This window comes from Podarcis gaigeae (genome assembly GCF_964106915.1).
Source record: "Podarcis gaigeae genome assembly, chromosome: 3".
Classification (NCBI taxonomy): Eukaryota; Metazoa; Chordata; class Lepidosauria; order Squamata; family Lacertidae; genus Podarcis; species Podarcis gaigeae.
Window position 1 is genome coordinate 119,735,435 of NC_139680.1, and position 24,362 is coordinate 119,759,796.

The 24,362-nt window shown below is 46.9% G+C and overlaps 1 protein-coding gene and 1 long non-coding RNA gene across 9 annotated transcripts in view; one reads left to right on the forward strand and one right to left on the reverse strand.

Annotated features, from left to right (window-relative positions):
• LOC310842150 overlaps window positions 1–24,362 on the forward strand; it is a 237,583-nt gene that overhangs the window by 197,653 nt on the left and 15,568 nt on the right. Inside the window, exon 3 of one of the 2 annotated variants that reach the window (XR_014562933.1) lies at window positions 17,919–18,635. The exons of the other annotated variant lie outside the window; for it this stretch is intronic. This is a non-coding gene — a long non-coding RNA (uncharacterized lncRNA). Of the gene's footprint in view, window positions 1–17,918; window positions 18,636–24,362 lie in introns of those variants that run through there. 2 annotated transcript variants of the gene reach the window in all.
• The window catches only part of PTK2B (protein tyrosine kinase 2 beta), a 127,477-nt gene that overhangs the window by 22,533 nt on the left and 80,582 nt on the right, over window positions 1–24,362 (reverse strand). For all 7 annotated transcript variants that reach the window (XM_083733117.1, XM_083733119.1, XM_083733116.1 and 4 more), the window contains exons 12-24: window positions 23,530–23,647; window positions 20,702–20,741; window positions 19,330–19,376; window positions 18,659–18,712; window positions 16,426–16,523; window positions 15,324–15,408; window positions 14,204–14,304; window positions 12,835–12,950; window positions 10,823–10,923; window positions 8,046–8,135; window positions 5,073–5,277; window positions 3,457–3,565; window positions 1,452–1,517 (exon numbers count right to left, since the gene is read on the reverse strand). In XM_083733117.1, coding sequence (XP_083589243.1) covers window positions 1,452–1,517; window positions 3,457–3,565; window positions 5,073–5,277; window positions 8,046–8,135; window positions 10,823–10,923; window positions 12,835–12,950; window positions 14,204–14,304; window positions 15,324–15,408; window positions 16,426–16,523; window positions 18,659–18,712; window positions 19,330–19,376; window positions 20,702–20,741; window positions 23,530–23,647 — 1,230 coding nt within the window. The remainder of the gene's footprint in view (window positions 1–1,451; window positions 1,518–3,456; window positions 3,566–5,072; window positions 5,278–8,045; window positions 8,136–10,822; window positions 10,924–12,834; window positions 12,951–14,203; window positions 14,305–15,323; window positions 15,409–16,425; window positions 16,524–18,658; window positions 18,713–19,329; window positions 19,377–20,701; window positions 20,742–23,529; window positions 23,648–24,362) is intronic.

Genomic DNA, 24,362 nt, shown 5'->3' on the forward strand with positions numbered 1-24,362 from the left:
ATGTTCAGAGCAGTTTCACAGCTGTGCGCCTCTGCACAGCTAAGAGGGACGCTGGTGGCGCTGTGGGTTAAACCACAGAGCCTAGGGCTTGCCAATCAGAAGGTCGGCGGTTCGAATCCCCGCGACGGGGTGAGCTCCCGTTGCTTGGCCCCAGCTCCTGCCAACCTAGCAGTTCGGAAGCACGTCAAAGTGCAAGTAGATAAATAGTTACCGCTCCGGCGGGAAGGTAAACGGCATTTCGGTGCGCTGCTCTGGTTCGCCAGAAGCGGCTTAGTCATGCTGGCCACATGACCCGGAAGCTGTACACCAGCTCCCTCAGCCAGTAAAGCGAGATGAGTGCCACAACCCCAGAGTCGGCCACGACTGGACCTAATAGTCAGGGGTCCCTTTACCTTTACCTTACTGCACAGCTAGTCGGCTGCCTGCTTGGAGCAGGCTTGCCAGCTTCCTCACGTACAACTCACTTGCATCCAACCTCCCGTCGTCCTCCGTTATTCCTACACATCTTACATCTGGGAAAGGGGAAGTAGTGGGCATTCCCTCAGGATTTTCAGACCAGAAATTTTGGAAATCCCGTTCCAAAAGGGGCACCAGAAACCAGCTTGATGTGAGCGGTGGCTGACGATGCAAATGGTTGCTATTTTGCTCCAAAAACGAGCAGCCAGTTCAGTTTGCCAATCTGCCCACTGGATGTCCAAGGCTAGATGTGCCCCACAGACTTAGAGCAGCGGTTCCCAAAGCTGGTGGGGTTGCCCCCTTGGAGGCAGTGAGATTCCCTAGCGGGCTGTTAAAAGGCAAGGGGGAGGCAGGGGGTGTATATGGGTATTTGGTGTTGAAAAGTCCATCCGTTGGGGAGAGGAATGGAACAGTCTCTAGGACAGGCATAGGCAAACTCGGCCCTCCAGATGTTTTGAGACTACAATTCCCATCATCCCTGACCACTGGTCCTGTTAGCTAGGGATGATGGGAGTTGTAGTCCCAAAAATAGTTGCCATCAATTTGATTTGAAGGGATTTTATAATGAATTGATCTTAGAATGCTGTATTATTTTACTGTTGTTAGCCGCTCTGAACCCGGCTTCGGCTGGGGAGGGCGGGATATAAATAAAATTTTATTATTTTATTATTATTATTATTATAAAACATCTGGAGGGCCAAGTTTGCCTATGCCTGCTCTAGGAGATGGGCATGGCTGGCTGGCTGGCAGGCTGGCACTGGCAGCATTTTGTTCGGCTGCAAGCGCAAGGGTTTAAAACCAGATTCTGGGAAGGAATTCGAAGCGATAAACAGAAAGATCAGAAGTCTTGTTCCGGCAGCTGCAGGAACTCCTGACAAGCATCAAGCAGCTGCTACAAATTCAGCAGGAAAAGCACTCATCTTTGGCTCGGCAGGAACAAAAATGCAACAGTCAACAGGAGTCTGGCGAGACAAACGAGAAGTTCCTGGTCTTACCTGGAATTGCAGTTTTGGGGCCAACAGGTTGGTCTGGGGGGGCGGCTTGTACTTTGGTCTGCTTGGCTGCGGAGAAGAAGGGAGGCTTGGTGAGCGTCAAAGAAATATTGGGAAACAAAGCATGGATTTGGCTCTTTCACCCATTAAAAAAAACAGACACCCAATATATAAATATAAATTGAAATTGAATCGAAATACTTTATTGTCACTTGTACAACTTGTATACAGTGAGATTACACCAGCACCCCCCACTCAGCTCTCTTAGTCTTAATTCCCCTCGTTTACTGACGCACACCCACCAAACCCGAAAGTCAGTTGCCCTGTTGTTATCTTTTCATTCAGCAGCCTAACAGCCCACGGATAGAAGCTGTTCTTTACCCTGTTGGTGCGACTAATCATGCTTCTATATTTTTTGCCCGAGGGCAGGAGATCAAGAAAGTGCCGGCCAGGGTGTGAATCATCCCTAAGAATTTTCCTCACTCTCCTGAGGCAACGTTCTTCCGCTATTTCATCCAGTGGATTCACGGGACAGCCTATAATATCTTGTGCTGTATTCACCACCCTCTGTAGGCACTTCCTATCAGATGATGTCAAACCAGCGTACCACACCGTGATGCAGTAGGAAAGGACACTTTCTATGATCCCTAGCTAACAGGACCAGTGGTCAGGGATGATGGGAATTGTAGTCCAAAACATCTGGAGGGCTGAAGGCTGGGGATGCCCGGTCTGCAGGATCAGGCCAGTGGCCCACCAAATCCAGTGTCCTGTTCTCACAGCGGCCAACCGGTGCCCCAAAGTTAAGGCCAAAATCAAGAGCCAAAAGTGACCATCTTCCTAGTGCCCTCCTGGTTTTTTGTTTTATTCTGGTCTTTATTATATTGCTTTTTTTTAAGTTGTACACCTCTTACAAAATTTGTTTAAAAAACATGAAGCAGTTTATATGAGTTTCAGATAAATAAATATTTGCTTTTACAAAAACCCTGCGGTGGTTTCAAGGGGGTTAGGCTGGATGTCCCTTCCAAATCTGCAATTCTATGAATCCCGAGGAACCCCACAAATGTCAGAAGTTCAATTAAGCAAATGAAGAAAAAAGAATGAGTAAATTAGATCCAGTGAAAACTCTGGAGAGGTGCCCAAGGCCTATGACTTTTTCTCTTGTTAACGGAGAAATCCCAGGGCTCCCTTGGACAAAAAACAAAGACCCCAGCCAGGAAGACCAGAGCAAAACAGCAGCCAGGAGGCCTGGTCTTTATTGAAGACTGTCGCGACAGAAGTCCCACCTGCCACCAGGTGGAACAAGATGGAAGCCCCGAACAAAAGAGAACTCAAACTTTTATTAGCTGCTAATGCCCATGTTACACCCCCCCAAACTATATCACTCATACATCATGGGTACATCATGAAAGGGGAGGTCTGGTGGCAGGAATCTGAGCATCCTGGACCCTGCCCCATGGTTCCCCTTGCCCTCCACCAAACACCCATCAAGTGCAACAAAAGAAATCTTTACATTTCCCTGTTTCCCAGCCAAGTTCATCCCACCCTTTTGTCTTCATCTGGGGTTGTTATTTCTGGACTGGCTACCTGTCTGGCCCTCAGGTCTCAGGATGCCAGGAATTATCCCTCAGGCAGAGGGGCTGCTGAGTAGCTGAGCTCACATGTCTATAGGAATTTCTGAAGTTTTCCCAGTGAGCCAGTACAGAGATACATTTATCAGTGAATTCTTACATTTGGTATTGTGCAGCAGAGGCCCTTTGAATAGATAGGAAGAAACTGTGATGAAGTGTTTTGTGGGGACAAGTCACAAAAGTGATTGTGCTGGTTTTGGTAGTGGGGCTGCATGTGCATGATATCTGCTGGAGGGGCAACCCCCCCCCACCTATACATAAATTCCTGCAACAGTGTTCCACTTGGAAGAACTTTTCCCATGGAAGAATCTGACGGAACCCAATGGCAACAGAGTGGCCTGTGCTTGGAGCCTGTTTCTGTGCATATGAACTTTTCTCACCTTTGGAGGGGGCTCCTGCGAAGAGGGGGGCTCCATGATTTTGGGGGGCCGGTGGCGGTTGTTCCTCTCTTGCTCCCGTGCAATCTCTTTCTCCATCTGGTAAACGTCACTGCAATCAAAAGAGGGAAGAGAGTCATTCATTTCGTTTAACAGGAATGGGGGAGGAATTGGGTTTTGTTTGCCTTTTACTCTTGCACTTCTCAAATCAACGCGCGAACAGAAACACTGCCATCATTTGAAATTCGCACTTATCCAAATCCTGTAAGGCAGTTCTCTAACCAAACAATGGACGGTATTCAATTCAGGTAGACTCAGAGTAGGCCCACTGAAATGAATGGACATAACCTAGTCGTGTTCATTGATTTCAGTGTGTCTTAAGCTTAGTTTACTCCAGTGTTCAGAAAATGAATTATGCTATGAGAAACCACTTGCATTGTGGAATGGAGCCTGCGGAACCAAGGGAATTCTGCAACTTTGCTTATGTGATTTATTCAGCTTGCAGAATGTTGCTTTCCCTAGTGCAGATTTCAGATTTGTACGGCCAGGGAGTCTCAACAGAGGCGGTGAGGGCTAACCTAAGGTTACCAGACGTACCCGGTTTGCAAATCTGGGGACATTCCAGGGATGGAATTTGTCCAGGGACAGATTTGCAAAGTCCTCGGATTTGCAAATCTGTCCCTGGACAAATTCCATCCCTGGAATGTCCCCAGATTTGCAAATCTGTCCCCAGGAAATGTGGCAGCGGCAGCCTCAGCAGCCCAGAGCCAGCCTGGTAGCGCAGTTGGCTCTGGCTGGCTTCGGGAGCTGCTCGCTGCTACCGCCACTGCCGGAAGGGAACTGGGGATGTCTGGTGGTACAGATCTCCTGCCCCCTTCCCCCTTTGTTTTGACAGATCGAGGGAGGCTCAGGAGTTGCGGGTGGGCGGGGATTGCCCAGGATGCGTGCAACGTGAGCGGTTTCTCTGTCAGGCAAAGTGCAAAGCCCTTCAGTCAAAACAAAGGGGGAAACGGGCAGGAGATCAGGGGGGAGGCTCGGGAGTTGTGGGTGCACGGTGCGCCGTTACCCAGTTTAAAAAACCTCTGCGCATTTATGTTTCACAGGGTGCGAAAGAAGGGCTTTGCACCTATATACAATATGCATGTGTGCTTGGGCCCAGGGTCTTTTGCCTCACCATCCCCACTACTGACTCCCTGTTGCTAAGGTAAAGGTAAAGGTAAAGGGACCCCTGACCATTAGGTCCAGTCATGACCGACTCTGGGGTTGTGGCGCCAATCTTGCTTTATGGGCCGAGGGAGCCGGCGTACAGCTTCCGGGTCATGTGGCAGCGCATGAAAACACCATTTACCTTCCCGCCGGAGCAGTACCTATTTATCTACTTGCACTTTGACATGCTTTCGAACTGCTAGGTTGGCAGGAGCGGGGACCGAGAAACGGGAGCTCACCCCGTGGCGGGGATTCGAACCGCCGACCTTCTGATCGGCAGGTCCTAGGCTCTGTGGTTTAACCCACAGCGCCACCCGCATCCCTGTTGCTACTCAGCTTCAAAAAATAAAAATAAAAATGTCCCCGGATTCACTGAAAAAAATCTGTTAACCACAGGCTACCCTCCTACTCACCTCAAGCTGCAGACCAGCTCTTTGAACTTGGGCCTGTCGCTGGGGTCATAATCCCAGCAGCGGGTCATCAGAGCGTAGAGGATGGGGGGGCAGGCGTCGGGCTTGGGCAGGCGGTCGCCTTTCTCAAGCACCGCGATCACATCCTTGTTCTCCAGCCAGAAGAAGGGCTGCTTCCCGTAGCTGAGGATTTCCCACATGCAGACGGCTGAGGTGGAGAAATCAGGAAGAGAAAAGAGCGTGGGAGAGAGATGCAGGAATTGGTGGGAGACATGAAACTGCACCAGCAAGAAACCAAGCTGATTTACCTATTTAAATCTCTGCACCTGGGGGGAAGGGGGTTGAATACTGAATTAGATTTCAATTGTTTTATTTACGTTTTCTGACAAGATGGCTACTGTTTGTATTCTCATTGCTAGATTCTGGATTTTGGATAAATGTCCTGAAAATCGATGTGATTCATTGCACCTGTGGGTAGCCTTTATAATGCTCCTGGGGTTTTGCCAACAGCATCAGCTTGCTACACTTTTAAGTAATGGCTGATCCATGGCCATTTGATGTGCCTTTGGGGACGATTAATGTATTTGTTATTGGTTGTTTATTTTTAGGCCTGTCATTTCTGTGTTGCAACCCAGGAGATTTTCTTTGGAGGAATTGGGGGAGGGCAGTCAATCAAGTTATGGGGATGGTGGGTGCGCTTGGTTCATGGCAGCGCAGCAGCACCTCCGCTGCATTGGGAATGAAGTTTGAAGGCTAATCTAAATGTGAAGAGATTTACAAAAAAAAGAAAGAAAAAGAGTGTGAAGAGATACCCTCACTGCGAGAAGCCAAGTTACAGGGAACCAGGCAGAGGGCCTTCTTGGTAGTGGCGCCCTCCTTGTGGAACACCCTCCCACCAGATGTCAAAGAGAACAACAACTACCAGACTTTTAGAAGACATCTGAAGGCAGCCCTGTTTCGGGAAGCTTTAATGTTGGATGCGTTACTGTATTTTAATATTTTTTTGGAAGCTGCCCAGAGTGGCTGGGGAAGCCCAGCCAGATGGGCGGAGTATGTATGTATGTATGTATGTATGTATAAATAAATAAATAAATATTATTATTATTATTATTATTATTATTATTATTATTATTATTATTATTATTATATACTGGTGGGAGAATCTGCATACACAGACTGTATTAAGAATGTGTGGGGAATATTTCTGCAAAACATGGCCTTGAGCTAGCCTGGTAAGAGAGGAGGTGACCTGTTCCCCCCACAGGATCTGGCATCCAGCTCCGATACCGGAGACGTGCTTGTCCTCTGAGAATGTGACATAATTTCTACGCACGTGTAAAACTAAATTGGAGAAATCCCTCTATATAAGCCTGTGTGATTTATAGTCCTGTGGATGCCACTTCTGGGGGGGTTTTTTGGGCAATAATTTTTATCAGTTTTCAATTACAATAATCGATTGGTAGCCTCACACTATAACAATGCCAAATTATAATACAATTACTAATCCCAGTCATTCAAATGCCAAATTATATCATTGCTAGAATTGATGGTTTGATTATTTACTTGGTTTCTGCATCCCAAAATCTCATTCGTCTGAATTGCATTCCGTTCAAAATAACAACTGCAATATGAATAACATCTATTCGCCTTGACACACCAAATGATTTACAAACCCATAGCTGAAGCATTCAAACTATATCCTTATTCCTCCTGTGTGTGACACATGTGAGTCACAGCTGTCAGCTTTTCCCTTTTCTTGCGAGGAATCCTATTCGGAATAAGGGAATTTCCCTTTAAAAAAGGGAAACGTTGCCCGCTATGTGGGTGCCACTTTTTGTGGGCTTCCCATCAGCCACTGCAGTTCTAAAGCTGTCTCAAACATCACAATGATGTGCAGCATTATTATAATTTATTTATTGAAGGAATCCACCGCATCATCCACTTGCAAGCCTAACACCCAGCAGGTTCATCCACCTTGGCTACCTTTGAAACGAGGGCAGCCAATGGGGTGGCTTCTAGGAGCTTTCGACTGGAGCTGTCACCAGCCTCACATGGCATGGTCAATGGGCAGGGAGAAGGGGAGTCATAGGCCCCGCCCCCACATCTGGAGGGCACCACGTCGGCAACCCCTGCCTTCAAATACCCCTTGCAATTCCTAAGTGTGTTGCATGTGGTTCCCTCCGTTTCCAGCCTCTGATGGAGGCGGAGCCCGCAGGCACGGATCCTGCCGCCGCCGTCTCCAAGCATTAAATAAGTTGGAGTTCCTGTTATTAAATATATAAATATACCAAGAAAAAAGCACACCAAGAACTCTAGCCAATGTAAGTTTCAATAGTGGGAGTGGTCCCCACTCGCAAATCAATAGTCAATTGTAACAAAAACTAATCCATTCAAAAGTATGTATTAAGACAAGGATTACAAACTCATGAGTAGAGATAAGTTCATGTTAGTCCTTAGTCAGATTTGACGTGAAGGTCTTTGTTTCAATCACTGAGCAGAAGTCAGAAGTCAGTTATGGATCAGAAACCAGGACAGGGCCCTGTTTCGATGTATTCACCTTCATCAACTGGAAGTATCAAATATTACATGAAAATACATTTAAATTCTAAATTATCATAAAGTATAAAACAGTATTATGCAACATTTGGTTCCTTACCTAATTTTTAAGGGGTCATGTAAGTTTGAAGAACTCGTATAAATATATCCTGTTATTTTCTACGTTTCTCTCTGACTATGGACTAACATGAACTTATCTCTACTCACAATCTCTAATACTGTGACAAATTATTGTGTTACACATACCCTTATGAGTTTGAGTTTGTAATCTCTATTTGAGTTTGTAATCCTTGTCAGAATACATACTTTTGAACGGATTAGTTTTTGTTACAATTGACTATTGATTTGCGAGTGGGGACCACTCCCACTATTGAAACTTATACTGGCCAGAGTTCTTGTCGTCTCCCAGCAGCGACTCACCGAACATCCACACGTCGCTGGCAGAGGTGAATCGGCGGAAGTTGATGGACTCCGGGGCCATCCACTTGATGGGCAGGCGAGTCACGGAGGCTGGGTTGAGAAAGGCGAGGTGGGGAGCAGAGAGAGATCAGAGCCAGTTATTCCCAAAGCACAGGCAAGCCAGCAAGGTTACGACTGAGCGGAGGCTTCTGCATTCGCTTTATTTTTGACTGCTGCATTTTCAATCTTTTAAAAACACATTTTTATTGTTTGGCACAGCATTGCCAGTTGTTGTAAGCCTTTGGGAGTTCAGAAACGAGGGTAGGAGAGCCATCTCTAAGGAAGATCTGCCTCCAACCATCTCCATGTGGCCCCCCAAATATAGAAGCATGGGCAGCTGCCTTGTGCTGACTCCAGCATTGGTCCATGTAGCTTAGCACTGGCAACTCTGACTGGCAGCAGCCCTAAAGCGTATCAGGCAGGGAACCTTCCACAGTCCTATCTGGAGATGTCAGGAATTGGACCTCAGACGTTTTGCATGCCCTCCCCAAATCAAATGGTTTTGCAGTGTGGAAGTCCTCCAGCCCGCTGTTGTTCTGGGTTCTAGAGGTCTCGCTTCAGGCCAAGTGTATGAATAAAGGTAGAGGTAAAGGGACCCCTGACCGTTAGGTCCAGTTGTGACCGACTCTGGGGTTGCGGCACTCATCTCGCTTTACTGGCCGAGGGAGCCGGCGTACAGCTTCCGGGTCATGTGGCCAGCATGACTAAGCCACTTCTGGTGAACCAGAGCAGCGCACGGAAATGCTGTTTACCTTCCTGCTGGAGCGGTACCTATTTATCTACTTGCACTTTGACATGCTTGCGAACTGCTAGGTTGGCAGGAGCTGGGACTGAGCAATGGGAGCTCACCCCATTGTGGGGATTTGAACCGCTGACCTTCTGATGGGCAAGTCCTAGGCTCTGTGGTTTAACCCACAGCACCACCTGCATCCCCAAATACCCACCACCGAATACCTGTGTATACGAGCAATGGTTGTTTGGGGACCCTTTCTGGTCCTGGGACTTCCTACCCATTTAACTAGAGATGCTGAAGACTGGTCCCCAAACCTTCACACGGGAAGCAAGCATTTTTCAAATAAACAAACTGCACCCCACATTTTTTAACCCGGTTGCAGGCCACAGCTGTGCTGTCCTGTAGCGTTGACATGCCCAGAGGAGCTGGCCTCACGAAGAACTGCCTCTTCCAGCTGGCAGGGACATCCCAAGGCCTTGGGTGGAGGCCTTTTCCAGTCTGGTTACCCAATATTTTTGGTGGCTCAGCGGCAGAACATCAGATTTGCCTTCAGATGGTCTCAGCGTCAATCCCAATGACATCTTCAGGTGGGGCTGTGATTGTCACCTGCCTGAATCTCTGGAGAGCCACTGCCAGGGAGCGCAGAAAACATTGTGCTAAGATGTACATAATTATGTGGCAGCTTCCTGTGTTACTGCACTAATCCTTTGCACTTAAGATGTTGGGCACTTGAATTGGGCATCTTTTCGATGCACCAGCGAGGGTCAAATTCAGCTTGTGCAGCAAACACAAAGCAGTGGCCAGGTGGACTTTAATTACATGTATGCAACATATGATACGATAATCTTTATCATCATTGTCCCATACAGAACAAGAAAATTGAAAAAATCTACATCAGACATTCAAAACCCAACAAGCCTGCTATCCCAGCCTGGTTAAACTCTGATCCCCCATAATTAAATACAAGAGACTACCTTACACTGCGTTCAAGGGGAATATTGCATACAGTCGCACCTTGGTAGTCGAATGCCTAAGTTGTTGAACAAATCGGCTCCCGAACGTTGCAAACCCGGAAGTGAGTGTTCCAGTTTGCAAATTCAAAAACCAAGGTACGGCTGCGCTGTTTTAGTCATATTCAATGGCATTGTATATATACTGCAAATTGTTTTGAGACTTTTTTGGGGTAGTACAATACACTCACATTTGACTTGCGCTCATCCATTCATATGATACGATACAATATCTTTATCGGCATTGTCCCATACAGAACAATGAAATTGAAAAAATCTACATCAGACATTCAAAAACCAACAAGCCTGCCATCCCAGCTATCCCAACCTGGTTAACCCCCTAAAAACTCTGATCCCCCATAATTAAATACAATATACTCCCACAGAGACTACCTTATGCTGCGTTTAAAACCCAAATTGCATTTAGATTGCATTTCAAACCCAAATTGCATTTGGTATCTGAAGAAGTGTGCATGCACACAAAAGCTCATACCTAGAACTAACTTAGTTGGTCTTTAAGGTGCTACTGGAAGGAATTTTTTTATTTTGTTTTGACTATGGCAGACCAACACGGCTACCTATCTGTAACTGCATTTAGATAGGAACTGTTTCTCAGGCGGCTAGTCCTAGTCTTTATAACCCTGGACCTTCTTCCAGAAGGCAGAAGCTGAAAGAGATCATTGCCGGGGTGCGCACTATCCTGCGCTATCTCTGCAGCTTTCTTATGGCACCTGGAAGCATAGATTTGATCCAAGGTAGGGAGAGTGCACCCAATTATTCTCTCCGCAGTCTTTACAACCCTGGACAGCAATGTTTTTCCCCTGACCATTCAGCTCCCAAACCACACACAGAGACCATAAGTTAATACACTCTCAACAGTACAATGGTAAAATGCCATCAACAGGTCCTTTGAGAGATTGTTTTTCCGGAGGGTTCTCAGAAAATGTAACCATTCAGCCTGGAGCTCTGGGACACCCCCAACCCCCCCTCCTTACCTTTGTAATACTCGTCATCCTCAATATATCTGGAGAGTCCAAAATCTCCCAGTTTGACGCACTCGTGAGAAGCCACCAGTACATTCCGGACAGCAATGTCCCTGCAGGTGACAAAGTGAGATTGGCCACTCCTTTTCTGGGATGTGGAGGGGGGCAATAGGTATCATGGGTGGGGGTGTGGATCAGAAGTGCCTGAGTACACATGCCATGGTGGGACCCCCAGGTCATCTATCGCTCACCGATAAGACAGCCAGCATAGTGGTTAGAGCGCTGGACTAGGACTTGGGAGAACAGGGTTTGAGTCCCTGCTCAAGGTGCCCAGCCTATAAAATTGGCGAAATCGAGAGATATATAGCTGCACCGGCAGCATATTTCTTCTTTCTTGCATCCAAAAATGCAAGAAGGGCCTTTACACTCGCCAGAAGCTCGGCTCTGCCCTCGCCAGTCCTGGAAGGAGCCTTTAAAAAGGTCTGATACGCCCAGAGACTTTGCGCCTGTTCATTGGGGGAGATAGGAAGCCCAGAGCACTTGTTCTTTAGATGTCTCTTTTATGAAGAGGCACGTAGTGAGACCATTGATCCCCTGCTGGTGAGGCTCGCTGACCTCCCGGAAAAGCAAAAAATCGACCTTCTCCTGTTAGGCAAAGATCCAAAGACGACCCAGATGGTCGCCAGATTCTGTGCACAGATCTGTAGGCGCAGACAATCTCGCGACCCAAACTAGTTTGTTAAGAAAATCCCCAAACTCGGTTCCAGGGGTAACTCTGGGTCAGCTCTCTGTGGTAGTTTATCTTCAAGTTTTAAGTGTCTATATGCTTATCGCATTTATAAATTTTAATTTTATTTAAAAAGGTCCTTGGAGGAAAAGTGAGATTACAAATGTTGTTGTTGTTGGCATTTGTCTGTCTCAGGAGACAACAGAAGAGTGTGCCTTTGGGGGTGAAGTCAAGCCATTGTCTCCAAAAAATCTTACACATTACTTGGGAAGACAGGTGAACTAATGCCAGTGTACTGGAAGAAGCAAAGATCACCAGTGTCTTTAACTTCGTTGGACTGGTCATGTTGTGCAGATGCCTGATGATCGTCTTCCAAAGCAGCTACTCTATTCCTAACTTAAAAATGGAAAGCGTAATGCTGGTGGTCAACAAAAAGAGGTTTAAAGACTGTCTCAAGGCAAATCTTTAAAAATGTAGTATAAACACCAACAACTGGGAAACACTGGCCTACGAGTGCTCCAGTTGGAGAACAGCCTTTACCAAAGGTGTCCTGGGCTTTGAAGACACTCGAACTCAGGACGCAAGGGAGAAATGTGCTAAGAGGAAGGCACGCTTGGCAAACCCTCACTGTGATCAACTCCCGCCCGGAATCCAATGTCCCCACTGTGGAAGGGTGTGTGGATCCAGAATTGGCCTCCACAGTCACTCATGGACCCACTGCTAAAACCCTGTTTTGGAAGACAATCTTACTCAGCTACCGGTGATTGCTAAACAAGAAGAAGATGCAAGTGACCTCTCTGTGGTGCACGTCTGGAGGTCCTGGGAGAGAGACTTCCATCCTGAGCAGCGCACCTGTGCATGTGCATAGCTCCTTGCACATGACCCCAATGCTCTCCCCACTGGAGTTTATGTCATCAAATCCACTCTAGACCCACCCACCCTGCAAATCAGGCTCTGCTAGCAATTCCACTGGGAGTTGTCTCCAATTCATTTTCTTGATTTATCCCCCACATTCCTTCTCTAACTACGGAACCATCTGAGATGCCTTTTCCGGCACCCAGGGCTGCTCTGCATCCTTGCCTCACAGAGGAACACAGGTAGGGTCCATCTGGCACCAATAAGAAGTCTGGGCTTTCTCGATTTCTCAGAGATGATGGGTGGCTGTTTGCAGAGAAGCCCAGGTGCGCAAGTTTGGCATTGCGAAAACGTGTCTCTGATACATGCCACCCTCCTGCTGCACTTGTGGGGCTGTCTCCGTGGGGTGGGGTGGGGTGGGGGTGAAGTGCCCTTCTCGTACCTGTGCACACAGTTGATGGCTTCCAAATAGGCCATGGCTTTGCCGAGCTGCAAGGTGTAGAGGATAAGGGTCTGCACCTTCAGCGATGCCTTGTTCTGCTCCAGGTAGCGCCCCAGCTGCAGCGGGGAGAAGGAAGGGTGAGGCAGAGAAGAGTCACTTTCAAAATGTTCTTCCCTCGGAGAGCCCCCTCCCTCAATCCCCCTTCCCCATCACTTCAATAGTCCAGGGAGACAATAAACTTTACTGAAGAACTGAAACAGAACTGCAGGTAACTTGAGGAGAAAGAAACAAAGGGGATTTTGCCTGTTTAGGGGCAGGGCTTGTCGAGAACAGGGCTAGATTCAACTAAATAAAAGAATGATGATAATAATAATAATAATAATAATAATAATAATAATAATAATAATAATACAATGGTACCTCCGATTGCGGGCGGGATCCGTTCCGGAGGTCCGGCTGGATCCCGAAGTTTTCACTACCAGAGGCATGCTTCTGCACATGCAGCAAAACCTGGAAAAATACTTCCGGGTTTGCTGCTTTCGCATCCCGAAGTTTACGTAACCAGAGGGTTACGTAAACGGAGGTACTACTGTAATAATAATAATAATAATAAATTTATACCCCACCCATCTGGATGGGTTTCCGCAGCCACTCTGAGTGGCTCCCAACAGAATATTAAAAACACGATAAAACAAACATAAAAAACTTCCCTAAACAGAGGTGCCTTCAGGTGTCTCCTATAAGTCAGATAGTTGTTTATTTCCTTGACATCTGCTGGGAGGGAGTTCCACAGGGCGGGTGCCACCACCGAGAAGGCCCTCTGCCTGGTTCCCTGTAACCTCACTTCTCGCAATGAGGGAACCGCCAGAAGGCCCTAGGAGCTGGACCTCAGTGTCCGGGCTGGATGATGGGGGTGGAGACGCTCCTTCGGGTCTACTGGGCCGAGGCCATTTAGGGCTTTCAAGTACCAACACTTTGAATTGTGCTCGGAAAAGTACTGGGAGCCAATGTAGGTCTTTCAAGACTGGTGTTATGTGGTCTCGGTGGCCGCTCCCAGTCACCAGTCTTGCTGCCGCATTCTGGATTAGTTGTAGTTTCCGGGTCACCTTCAAAGTAGATCCAAAGTAGATCCAAAGAGAAAGCTCCCTCATAGCTAGACAGCCCATCAGAGCACATGCTGCCTCACCAAATGTCATGCGACTTTCTCTGATGCTCAGCAACCCTCTCACCCCTCTCGGCCAGCTCACTTACGGGTAACAGAGTTAACCCTTGAGTTACAAACTGAATGATCCCTGCTACTGCACTTTCAACAATGCCCCACTTCCTGGGTGGGTCACACCTCCTCAGCTCTCGGCTCCGTGCCTCTCACCTCTCCGTAGGGGTAGAGCTCCATCACAATCCAGGTGGGCTCCTCCTCGGTGATGCCAATGAGCTTCACAATGTGGGGGTGGTCCATTTTCTTCATCAGCACTGCGGATGCATTGAAGGCGCACTTAACGTCATGCTCACTCCATCAGAAAGAAACCCCGACTGACTTAAGGGCAGGGTACCCAAAGGATCACCTCTCCCTATATGGGGGAGGGGGCTTTTCAGCCTGAGTGAGGCCCACATTCCCTTCTAGGCAATCCTTGGAGTGGGGGGCTATTTACAGTGGGCTAGTTTCTCCACCCACCCACTCCTTTCTATCAACCTTCCTTGAAGGTTTTTAAGCAGAGGTTGGAGGGCCACCTGTCATGGATGCTTCAGTTGACATTCCTACATTGCAGGGGGTTGGACTAGATGACCCTTGGAGCCCACCACTTTCCGTGGGAGCCCTTCCACTGTCAAACAGCTCTCACCGTCAGAAAGTTATTCCTGATATTTAGGAATCTCTTTTCTTGCTAGTTGAATTTGCTCGAGCTGCAGAGAACAAGCTTGCTCCATCTTATGTGATATTTGGAGCAGGCTCTCAATAATAATAATAATAATAATAATAATTATTATTATTATTATTATTATTATTATTATTATTATTATTTCTTATTTATACCCCGCCCATCTGGCTGGGTTTCCCCAGCCACTCTGGGCGGCTTCCAACAAAAAACTAAAATACAATAACCTATTAAACATTAAAAGCTTCCCTAAACAGCACTGCCTTCAGATGTCTTTTGAAAGTTTGGTAGTTATTTTTCTCTTTGACATCTGGTGGGAGGGTTTCCACAGGGCGGGCGCCACCACCGAGAAGGCCCTCTGCCTGGTTCCCTGTAACTTGGCTTCTCACAGCGAGGGAACCGCCAGAAGGCCCTTGGCGCTGGACCTCAGTGTCCGGGCAGAACGATGGGGGTGGAGATGCTCCTTCAGGTATACTGGACTCTTATCCAAGCTAAATGCCCCCATATCCTTCAACCATTCCTCATATGGCTTGGCTCCCCAAACCCTTAATCTTGGTCACCCTCCTCTGTACACCTTCCTCCTGTCCCTAGTGCGCCAGTGCCTGCCTGCCTTCGTACCTGCTTCGCTCATGAACTTCTCCTTGTTCTCAGCTGTACAGTCCTTCTTGCAGGTCTTGACGGCCACGCTGACCCGCTCTCCGCTCTGGAACAAGAGGAAGACTCAAAGCTCGGCTGAAGCTAAGCAGGGCAGACGGCAGGGTTTGCTGGCTGACTTAAATCCAGTCAAATGCATGGGAGCTGGGAACCAAGAATGCCCATCCTTGCGGGGGGGGGGGGGGAGATCTCTGCACATATAAGAAGATACCTCCTGGGTCAAAGCAAAGACCCATCTAACACAGCATTCTGGATTTCCACAGTGCCGAGACAAATGCTTGTAGGAAGCCCACAAGCAGGACAGGGAATAAACAGTGCCTCCTCGCAACCCAATATTAAGAGATAGACTCCCCCTGAACATGGAAGTTCCACTGAGCCTGCCATTGCCCATAGGCATAGCAGGGGAGCTTTCCTCACAATGCAAACATTTTTTGGGGAGTAATCCCTATTTTTAAAGGTGGGCAGGAACACCCACCTTTCAATTGCCTTTCTAATTCTGACATCAGGTGGTTTCAGGAGGCAGAGGCTTGCCTCCCGTCTTAGCGCTGATCGGAGACATGCCCTTACTTGCTCTTGGATAGTAAAAGGCACAAACGCAGGATTATCTCTGAAATCAGTGCTGCAGTTCCACAGCGCTAAGATTGGACGCATGGAAAAAGGCTTCCTGCTCTTCAGTTTACGGCTAGAGAGCAGGCAGAGTCTCACCTCTTGATCTTAGCTCTAAGTGTCACAGCGCCGTCTCCAGTCTTAGCGCTGTGGCATTGGCTGCGAAGATTGAAGATTAAGAGATCTCTGCACCTGATTTCAAATGATGTCAGGTGATTTAGAATTGGACATGGTTTGCCCAAGAAGGCCTGGCAAGCCAAATTCACAGGCTTACCAGTGATGGTATATTGTATAGCAGCCTGCTGCTCTCAAAGTCCTGGGATAGTTGACTAGGTAGAGCATGAGACTCTTAGTCCCAAGGTTGTGGGTTCGAATCCCACCTTGGGCAAAGGATTGTTACATTGCAGGGGGTTGGACTAGATGACCCTTGTGGTCCCTTCCAACTCGTATGATGGCTCACCTTGTTGGTGTAAATGCCCTCGTAGACCTCGCCAAAGAAACCCTCTCCGAGAATCCGGCCCAGAACAACATCTTCCCGGGAGATCACGAACTGTTGAGCTGTGCAAGAGAAAGCGTCAACAACACACCAGTTTTAAACAAAGAGAAAAGCACAACTTCCATCAGTATAGACCAGAAAGGGTGGGGGGAGAGACTGTTTTGCCTGCCAGCAACTGCCAGTCCAATAGGGGGCATAGGCGGTAGATTGGTGGCAGTGTGCAGTGGTTAAAGGGCCAAGCTTCTGCTGCAGAAAAAATGCTCTACTCAGATCTCAGCTCTGCAATGCCACAAACTCACTAGGTTGGGCTTATGCAAATCACTCTCTTTCAAAATCTTAACTGCCCACTTGCAATTTGGCGATAATCATACTGGCCAACCTCGCAGGTGTGGGAATGTTCAGGGATGCAGGAGAGGATGTATTGTTCTATTATAGCCTTTCCAACTTGTGTTAACAAGTTCACAATTTTAGCAGAGTAACATTCCCCTTTTATAACTCACAGCGGATGCGTTTGCTCAGGCTCGCTAAAGCCTCTATAATAACTGTTCTGGCATCTCCCCCTTATTCCCTCATAAAAGATAAGACATGACACAGTCCTCTATAAAAGTATAAAAAGAGTTTACTCACATTCTGTTCACAATCGGATCCCAGAAGGCAGACTTAGCTTAGAAAAGTAACATACACCTGGAAACTATCCCATAAGGAGACAGTCCCTTTGGCTGGAGGCCAAAAGAGCACCTTTGGCTAAGCAGATGTTGCTTCTTCGATTCTTGTAGTCAAAAAGAAAGAGATGATGGCTGCCCTGCCCTGTGCTTTTGTCGTTACCTGCACAGGTGAGGCCACGCCCACCTCTAGTCACATGCAGAGGAAGTCTGTCCCAGCCCAGAAGGAAACAGGAAGTTTACCTGCTGGCTGGACAAACATTCCTTCCCATGTGTAAACATGTTCACTCTAGGAATGTTGTACTTGACTGCTCTTGTGTTTCACATCCTACAACAGGGTCATTGCAAACGGCCAATATGTAGTGCAAACGGCCATTACTGCCATCTCCCCTGTGTGTCAGTGTGGCCTGGTGTGGTAATAGTAAAAGTGTCAAACGAGGACTTGGGAGACCAGGGTTCAAATCCACACTTAGCCATGAAGCTCGCTGTGTGACCTTGGTCCAGTCACTGTGTCTCAGCCTAACCTACCTCACAGGGTTGTTGTGGAGGTTAAATGAGGAGAGGGAGAACCAAATATGCCACAACTTAAATCTTTTTTTTTGGGGGGGTGGAATGTAATTGTAATGAAGAAATACATAAAGACATGTTTAGCTCCAGTTGCCAGATGTGTGTTTCTGTGTAGCCATAGTGGACTCAGAACTCAGCAACCTGAAAATCCTGGTTTCTTTGAGCTCTGAAGTAGACTCTGCACTAAGTTTTTGCTTTAAAAAATATTGCATGGCTTTCTGCATTTAGCCTAAAGGTAAAGGGACCCCTGACCATTAGGTCCAGTCATGGCCGACTCTGGGGTTGCGGCACTCATCTCGCTTTATTGTCCGAGGGAGCCAGTGTACAGCTTCTGGGTCATGTGGCCAGCATGACTAAGCCACTTCTGGAGAACCAGAGCAGCGCACGGAAATGCTGTTTACCTTCCTGCTGGAGCGGTACCTATTTATCTACTTGCACTTTGACATGCTTTCGAACTGCTAGGTTGGCAGGAGCTGAGACAGAGCTACGGGAGCTCACTCCATCATGGGGATTCAAACCACCGACCTTCTGATTGGCAAGTCCTAGGCTCTGTGGTTTAATCCACAGCGACACCTGCATCCTAGCAATGGAAATTTCCTACTGGGAGTGCCCCTGCCCTATCCAGTCTCCACGGTATAGAAATTGTTCCTGTGAGAAGCCACTAAAATTCATTGAAAGCTTTGCATCTTATATTGTGATACGGCCTCTTCTTGTGAACCACATAGGTAGAGATCAGGGGTCGCCAACGTGCTGCCCTCTCTATCCTGTCAAACTCCTTCTCCCATCAGTCAAAGCAGCTGGCCTGGCCAATGGACAGGTGCAATAGGAGATGCAGTCCTCAAACATCTGGAGGGCACCCCCTTAGCCACCCCTGGAATGGATGCCGGAGCCAATCAACTTCTCCTGTACCTCAATTCATTCCTAAGAGGGCAGAATTAATTCGCAAGTAGTCCAGAAGTTGTACCTACCTCCAGATTTCGGCCGGGATGCTTCGTCTGGAATTTCGGCATAAATATCAGAATCTGGAACAAAGCAGCCCATTTTAATTGTTATGTTGTTTTAATGGGGGCGGGTTTTAATCGTGGATGGTTTGAATATTATTCCACTGTGTATTTTAATTACATGTTGATATAAAACTAGAGGCAGGACGGAAAGATGAGGGCATCCCCACAACCACCTGCCCCTCAAGAACACACCAAAAAGGGTTGTGTTATTTTTTAACTTTTGTTTGTAAGCCATTTTGGGATTTATTTGAATAAAAAGCGGCATAGAAATAGAAAAACAAAACAAAAAAGTTGAAGGAGGTGAGAGAGAGAGGCATCAACTCTGATGTGTACATGGGTTTTTCTGCCCTTGTTATTGCCTCTGGCCAAACAAGATCTGGCAAGAATTCATTATGCTTTGTAAACCTGTGCAACCTATTGGGTCAGAGGTGGAAGAAGGACAACAGGATTTGGGGGGGGGGGACCCTCTAGGGAAGGGTGCTTCCATAATTCCACCGACTCTCTGAAGAAGTGCTCCTCCAGATGGATCGAAGCTGCTGAAGCTCTCTCTGGCTCGACTTGCAATTCGTTTTATTTTTTCCTGAAGAAAGCCAGTCCTCATGGATCGGACGGTAGGAAGACAGGATTCAACTCACCCCCACTGAAGCTCTCTCTCAGCGTGGACCTCCTCTCCTCTATGTGCCTGAGGGCAGAAAGAGTCTCCGGTGAATAATAATAATAATAATAATAATAATAATAATAATAATAATAATTTATTATTTATACCCTGCCCATCTGGCTGGGTTTCCCCACCCACACTGGGTGGCTTCCAACAAAATATTAAAAACAATACAGCGCCAGACATTAAAAGCTTCCCTAAACATTAAAAGCTTCCCTAAACTTTTAAAAGTAAAATAGTTGTTTATTGCCTTGACATCTGGTGGGAGGGTGTTCCACAGGGCAGGTGCCACCACCGAGAAGGCCCTCTGCCTGGTTCCCTGGAACCTCACTTCTCACAGGGAGAAGGCCCTCGGAGCTGAATGACTAAACAACAACAACAAACAGATGGGTTTCTCCGCCTGCCTGGTGTCAAGGTGCACGTTCGAGAACTCCCCCCCACCAAAAAAAAGGTCAAGAACTTCCTTTCCTAAAATAATAAAGCATGTAATTCAAAAAAAGAAAAAGAAAAGAGAAAAAGAAAGTGTCCCCGGTTTGAAAGAAATCTGGTAACCATAGGTTGTTGTTTAGTCGTTTAGGCGTGTCCGACTCTTCGTGACCCCCTGGACCAGAGCAGGCCAGGCACTCCTGTCTTCCACTGCCTCCCGCAGTTTGGTCAAACTCATGCTGGTAGCTTCAAGAACACTGTCCCACCATCTCCTCCTCTGTCGTCCCCTTCTCTTTGTGCCCTCCATCTTTCCCAACATCAGGGTCTTTTCCAGGGAGTCTTCTCTTCTCATGAGGTGGCCAAAGTCTTGGAGCCTCAGCTTCAGGATCTGTCCTTCCAGTGAGCACTCAGGGCTGATTTCCTTCAGAATGGATCGGTTTGAGCTTCTTGCAGTCCATGGGACTCTCAAGAGTCTCCTCCAGCACCAGAATTCAAAAGCATCAGTTCTTCGGCGATCAGCCTTCTTGATGGTCCAGCTCTCACTTCCATACATCACTACTGGGAAAACCGTAGCTTGAACTATACGGCCTTTGTTGGCAAGGTGATGTCTCTGCTTTATAAGATGCTATCTAGGTTTGTCATTGCTTTTCTCCCAAGAAGCAATCTTTTAATTTCGTGACTGCTGTCACCATCTGTGGTGATCACTGCCTTGCCATGGTGAAGGGGCTTGAATAACTCAGAGAAGCTATGAGCTACACTGTGCAGGGCCACCCTAGATGGACAGCTCATGGTGGAGAGTTTTGACCGAACGTGAGCCACCTGGAGCAGGAACCAGCAAGCCACTCCAGTATCCCTGCCAAGAAAACTCTTTGGACAAAGACAACAGGCATAGAAAACCATAGGTTAGAAGGATTCATACTTACTGTACTGGGACCTGGGGCAGGCTGATCCTTTTATCATTCTCTGTGGGGAAGGAAGAGGGAAGAGAGCACATGTGAAACTCAAAGCTTGGGCTCAGCCTCCCCATCTCTCTACTGCTGACAGATGGGTTTCCTTGCTTCTTTTCTTGCCTCCAAATCACCAGGGACTAGTAGATTTCCCTTATTCCATCCCATTCTTCTCCCAGGTGTTTGTTTGCTCGGTCCCATTATCCCCCCCCCCCCCAAACAAACACAAGGTATCTCTAATCTGGATTCTGGAACAGTCAATTGCACCCCCTCCTGGAAGCATTCATGGCCTGACAACGCCAGCCCACCTTCTTTTTTTTTATTTTTATTACATTTTTATTAAGATTTTAAAGGTTACAAAAAGAAAAAGAAAAGAGGACAATCAAAGAAGAAAAAGGAAAAACAATACATATCCTCAAAAAAAAAAGAAATAAAAAGAAATAAAAAAAACAAGTCAAACCTTTAACTCACTTATTTACATTCACTTATTTCCTTGACTTCCTCACGCCTCCCATTTTTGTATTCTAATTCAATTAAATATTCCAGCAAATCCTTCCAACTTTGTTTTTATCCTAATAATTTATCTTAACATATTATAATTTTACCTTCTCCCTTTCACCAATACATTTTTACTTAATCCTTTATATCCTTTCTGCTAAAAGCATATACTTCCCCCCCCCCAACATCTTTCTAACATTCCTTAATTTTACAATATTTCTGAAGATAAACTTTAAATTTCTTCCACTCTTCTTCCACCAACTCTTCTCCTTGGTCTCGGATTCTGCCAGTCAGCCAGCCCACATTCTTACTGATATAGAATCATAGAGTTGGAAGGGGTCCCCAAGGGTCATCTAGTCCAACCCCCTCTAAGGCAGGAACCACAGCTCAATAATCCATGGCAGATGGCCACCCAACCTTTGCTTAAAAACCTCCAAGGAAGGAGAGTCCACCATGTCTCATGGGAGACTGTTCCTCTGATGAACCGCTCTTACTGTCAGAAAGTCCTTCCTGATATTTAGTCAGAATCTCCCATGGTCCCCTCCTCCTCCATGAATTTATCTAATCCTCTTTTAAAGCTATCTAGGTTGTTGGCCATCACTGCCTCCGGTGGCAGGGAGTTCCATAGTCCAACTACATGTTGCGTGAAGAAGGGCTTCCTTTGATCTGTCCTGAATCTTCCAACATTCAGCTTCACTGAATATTCATGAGTTTAGTGTTATGCGGAAGGAGGGCAAGATTGCTTTCTCCACGCCACGCTCAATTTTATAAGCTTCTACCACGTCGCCTCTTTCTTGCCTTTCCTCTAAGTTAAAAAGTCCCAAATGCTGCAACTTTTCTTCACTGGGGAGTCACTGCATGTTCACTGAAGGTTTATTTATTTAGGGGATTTATCGACCGCCCTCTAGCACTTCCTCCCAGGAGGACAGGCAGGTATAAGAACAAAGCAATACAATAAAATTCAGCAGGGGCTCCGCTGAGTAAACCAGCTGGACAATCAAACCTAGCTGTGTGCGATGTTGGAATATCTGGGCAGATAAAAAGAGAGCTTTCAGATCGAGCAGGAATTGTTCGTCCAACATTTTTGCAACAGCACTGCCATCTGGCGGTTGCTATCCTGCACTTTCCAGTGCAAATTTCTTTTGTCATAGGACATTTGGGTCACTAGATGGTGACGCTGTCTAGCGTGTCAAGCGCAAACTTTGTGCAAACAAATCCGGATCAGGGCTGCACCCGGAGGCAAGCACAGGTCATCTGGAAATCCGCTCCATTTACCTGCGGGGAGGAGTTGTGGTGGACCGCGTGGCCACCACCTCTCCTCCGGGGGCGGGGGGCAAAGTCCCCTGTTGCCCAGGGGATCCCGGCCATGTCCGGCCAATCCGGTGGCTGGGGGGCATGGCCAGGAACAATTTAAACACTGGAGCGAGCCAGAGGGCTTCCTCTTGGCTTGCTGCTATAAACTAAGCCAATACCGCTCACAGTCTGTAATCAATAATGTTGTGGCCAAAATTTGCCCAATATTGGGAGAGACTTTGGAAGAAAGTGGTTAAGTTTACTGCATGTACTTTGCTAAAGGAAAATATTATGAAAATGATGTATAGATGGTACCTAACCCCTGTCAAATTGGCAAAGATGTACCATAACTGTGACAATGTATGTTGGAAATGTAAAGAAAAAGAAGGTACCTTCTATCATATGTGGTGGACTTGTCCCAAGGTAAAGGACTTCTGGGAAAAAAATTATAATAGATGGAGGAGATTAGAGGAAGTCTAATGCTTGGCAGGGGGTTGGACTCGGCCCTTGTGGTCTCTTCCAACTCTGTGATTTTATGATTCTAACTAAAAGTTTATGAAAATGGATTATAATTAATTAATTGATTCTTTTTTTCTGTCTAGGTATGTCAAGTCTGTTATTCTTTTTTCTTTTTTTATTTCTATACTGTTGTTATGTTGTGTTGTTGTATATTCTTTTTTGTTTGTTTGTTATGTTTATTGAAAACTAATAAATATTATTGTAAAAAAAAACAACAAAATTTGCCCAATAACATTAATCTAATATCTGTGTCCTGGTGTCTTTACAGGGTGTGTGTGGGGGTTGCGGGGTCTCAACACGCAACTAGAAGCATCTCAGAGCGGGCACTGGGCAAGCTTGGCTGGCAAGGGCATTCCACCCACTAGGTGTCACAGCCAGAAAGACTCCCTACACACACACACACACACACACACACACACACTGCCCAACCTCAGGTGGTGGTGGGACTTGGAGGTGGGCTTCAAGTGAAGATGGTAAGACTTGGCCTGGCTCACCTCTGTTGGGATGGACGATGAGAGAGGTGTCCAACCCCCCCTGCAGCCTGCAGTAGCCATCGATCAAGTCCGCCATGTTTTCCGCCTCGGCAAGAGAGGCTGTTTTGATCGCCAAGGACTGCAAAGCAAAAAAAGGGAGAGGGTGTCTGTTTGTCAGCCTGGGGGAGAAGACTAAAGAGTCCAAGGACTGTGGCTAGAGTTTTCTAGATCAGTGCCAGCACCAGGCATGGTTTACAATCAGGAATTATGGGAGTTTGACACCAGCAACTGATTGCCCATCTCAGTCTCTCTCCTTGAACAGAGAGAGGTAGATAAGGACACATCTGCCCACGTTGTCATCCTCACTTTATCATCCTTCCATTTTTGTTCTCAATAATAATAATAATAATAATAATAATTTATTTATACCCCGCCCATCTGGCTGGGTTTCCATCTGCCACTCTGGGTGGCTTCCAACAAAACACTAAAATACAATAACCTATTAAACATTAAAAGCTTCCCTAAACAGGTCTGCCTTCAGATGTCTTCTAAAAGTTTGGTAGTTGTTGTTCTCTTTGACATCTGGTGGGAGGGTGCTCCACAGGGCGGGTGCCACTACGAAGAAGGCCCTCTGCCTGGTTCCCTGCAACTTGGCTTCTCGCAGGGAGGGAACCACCAGAAGGCCCTCAGCGCTGGACCTCAGTGTCCGGGCAGAACACATTTGTTGTGCCACATTTCCACAACAGTTTTTAATGTCTGATGTTTTATTGTGCTTTTAGTTCTGTTGGGAGCCACCCAGAGTGGCTGGGGAATAAATGAATTATTATTATTATTATTATTATTATTATTATTAT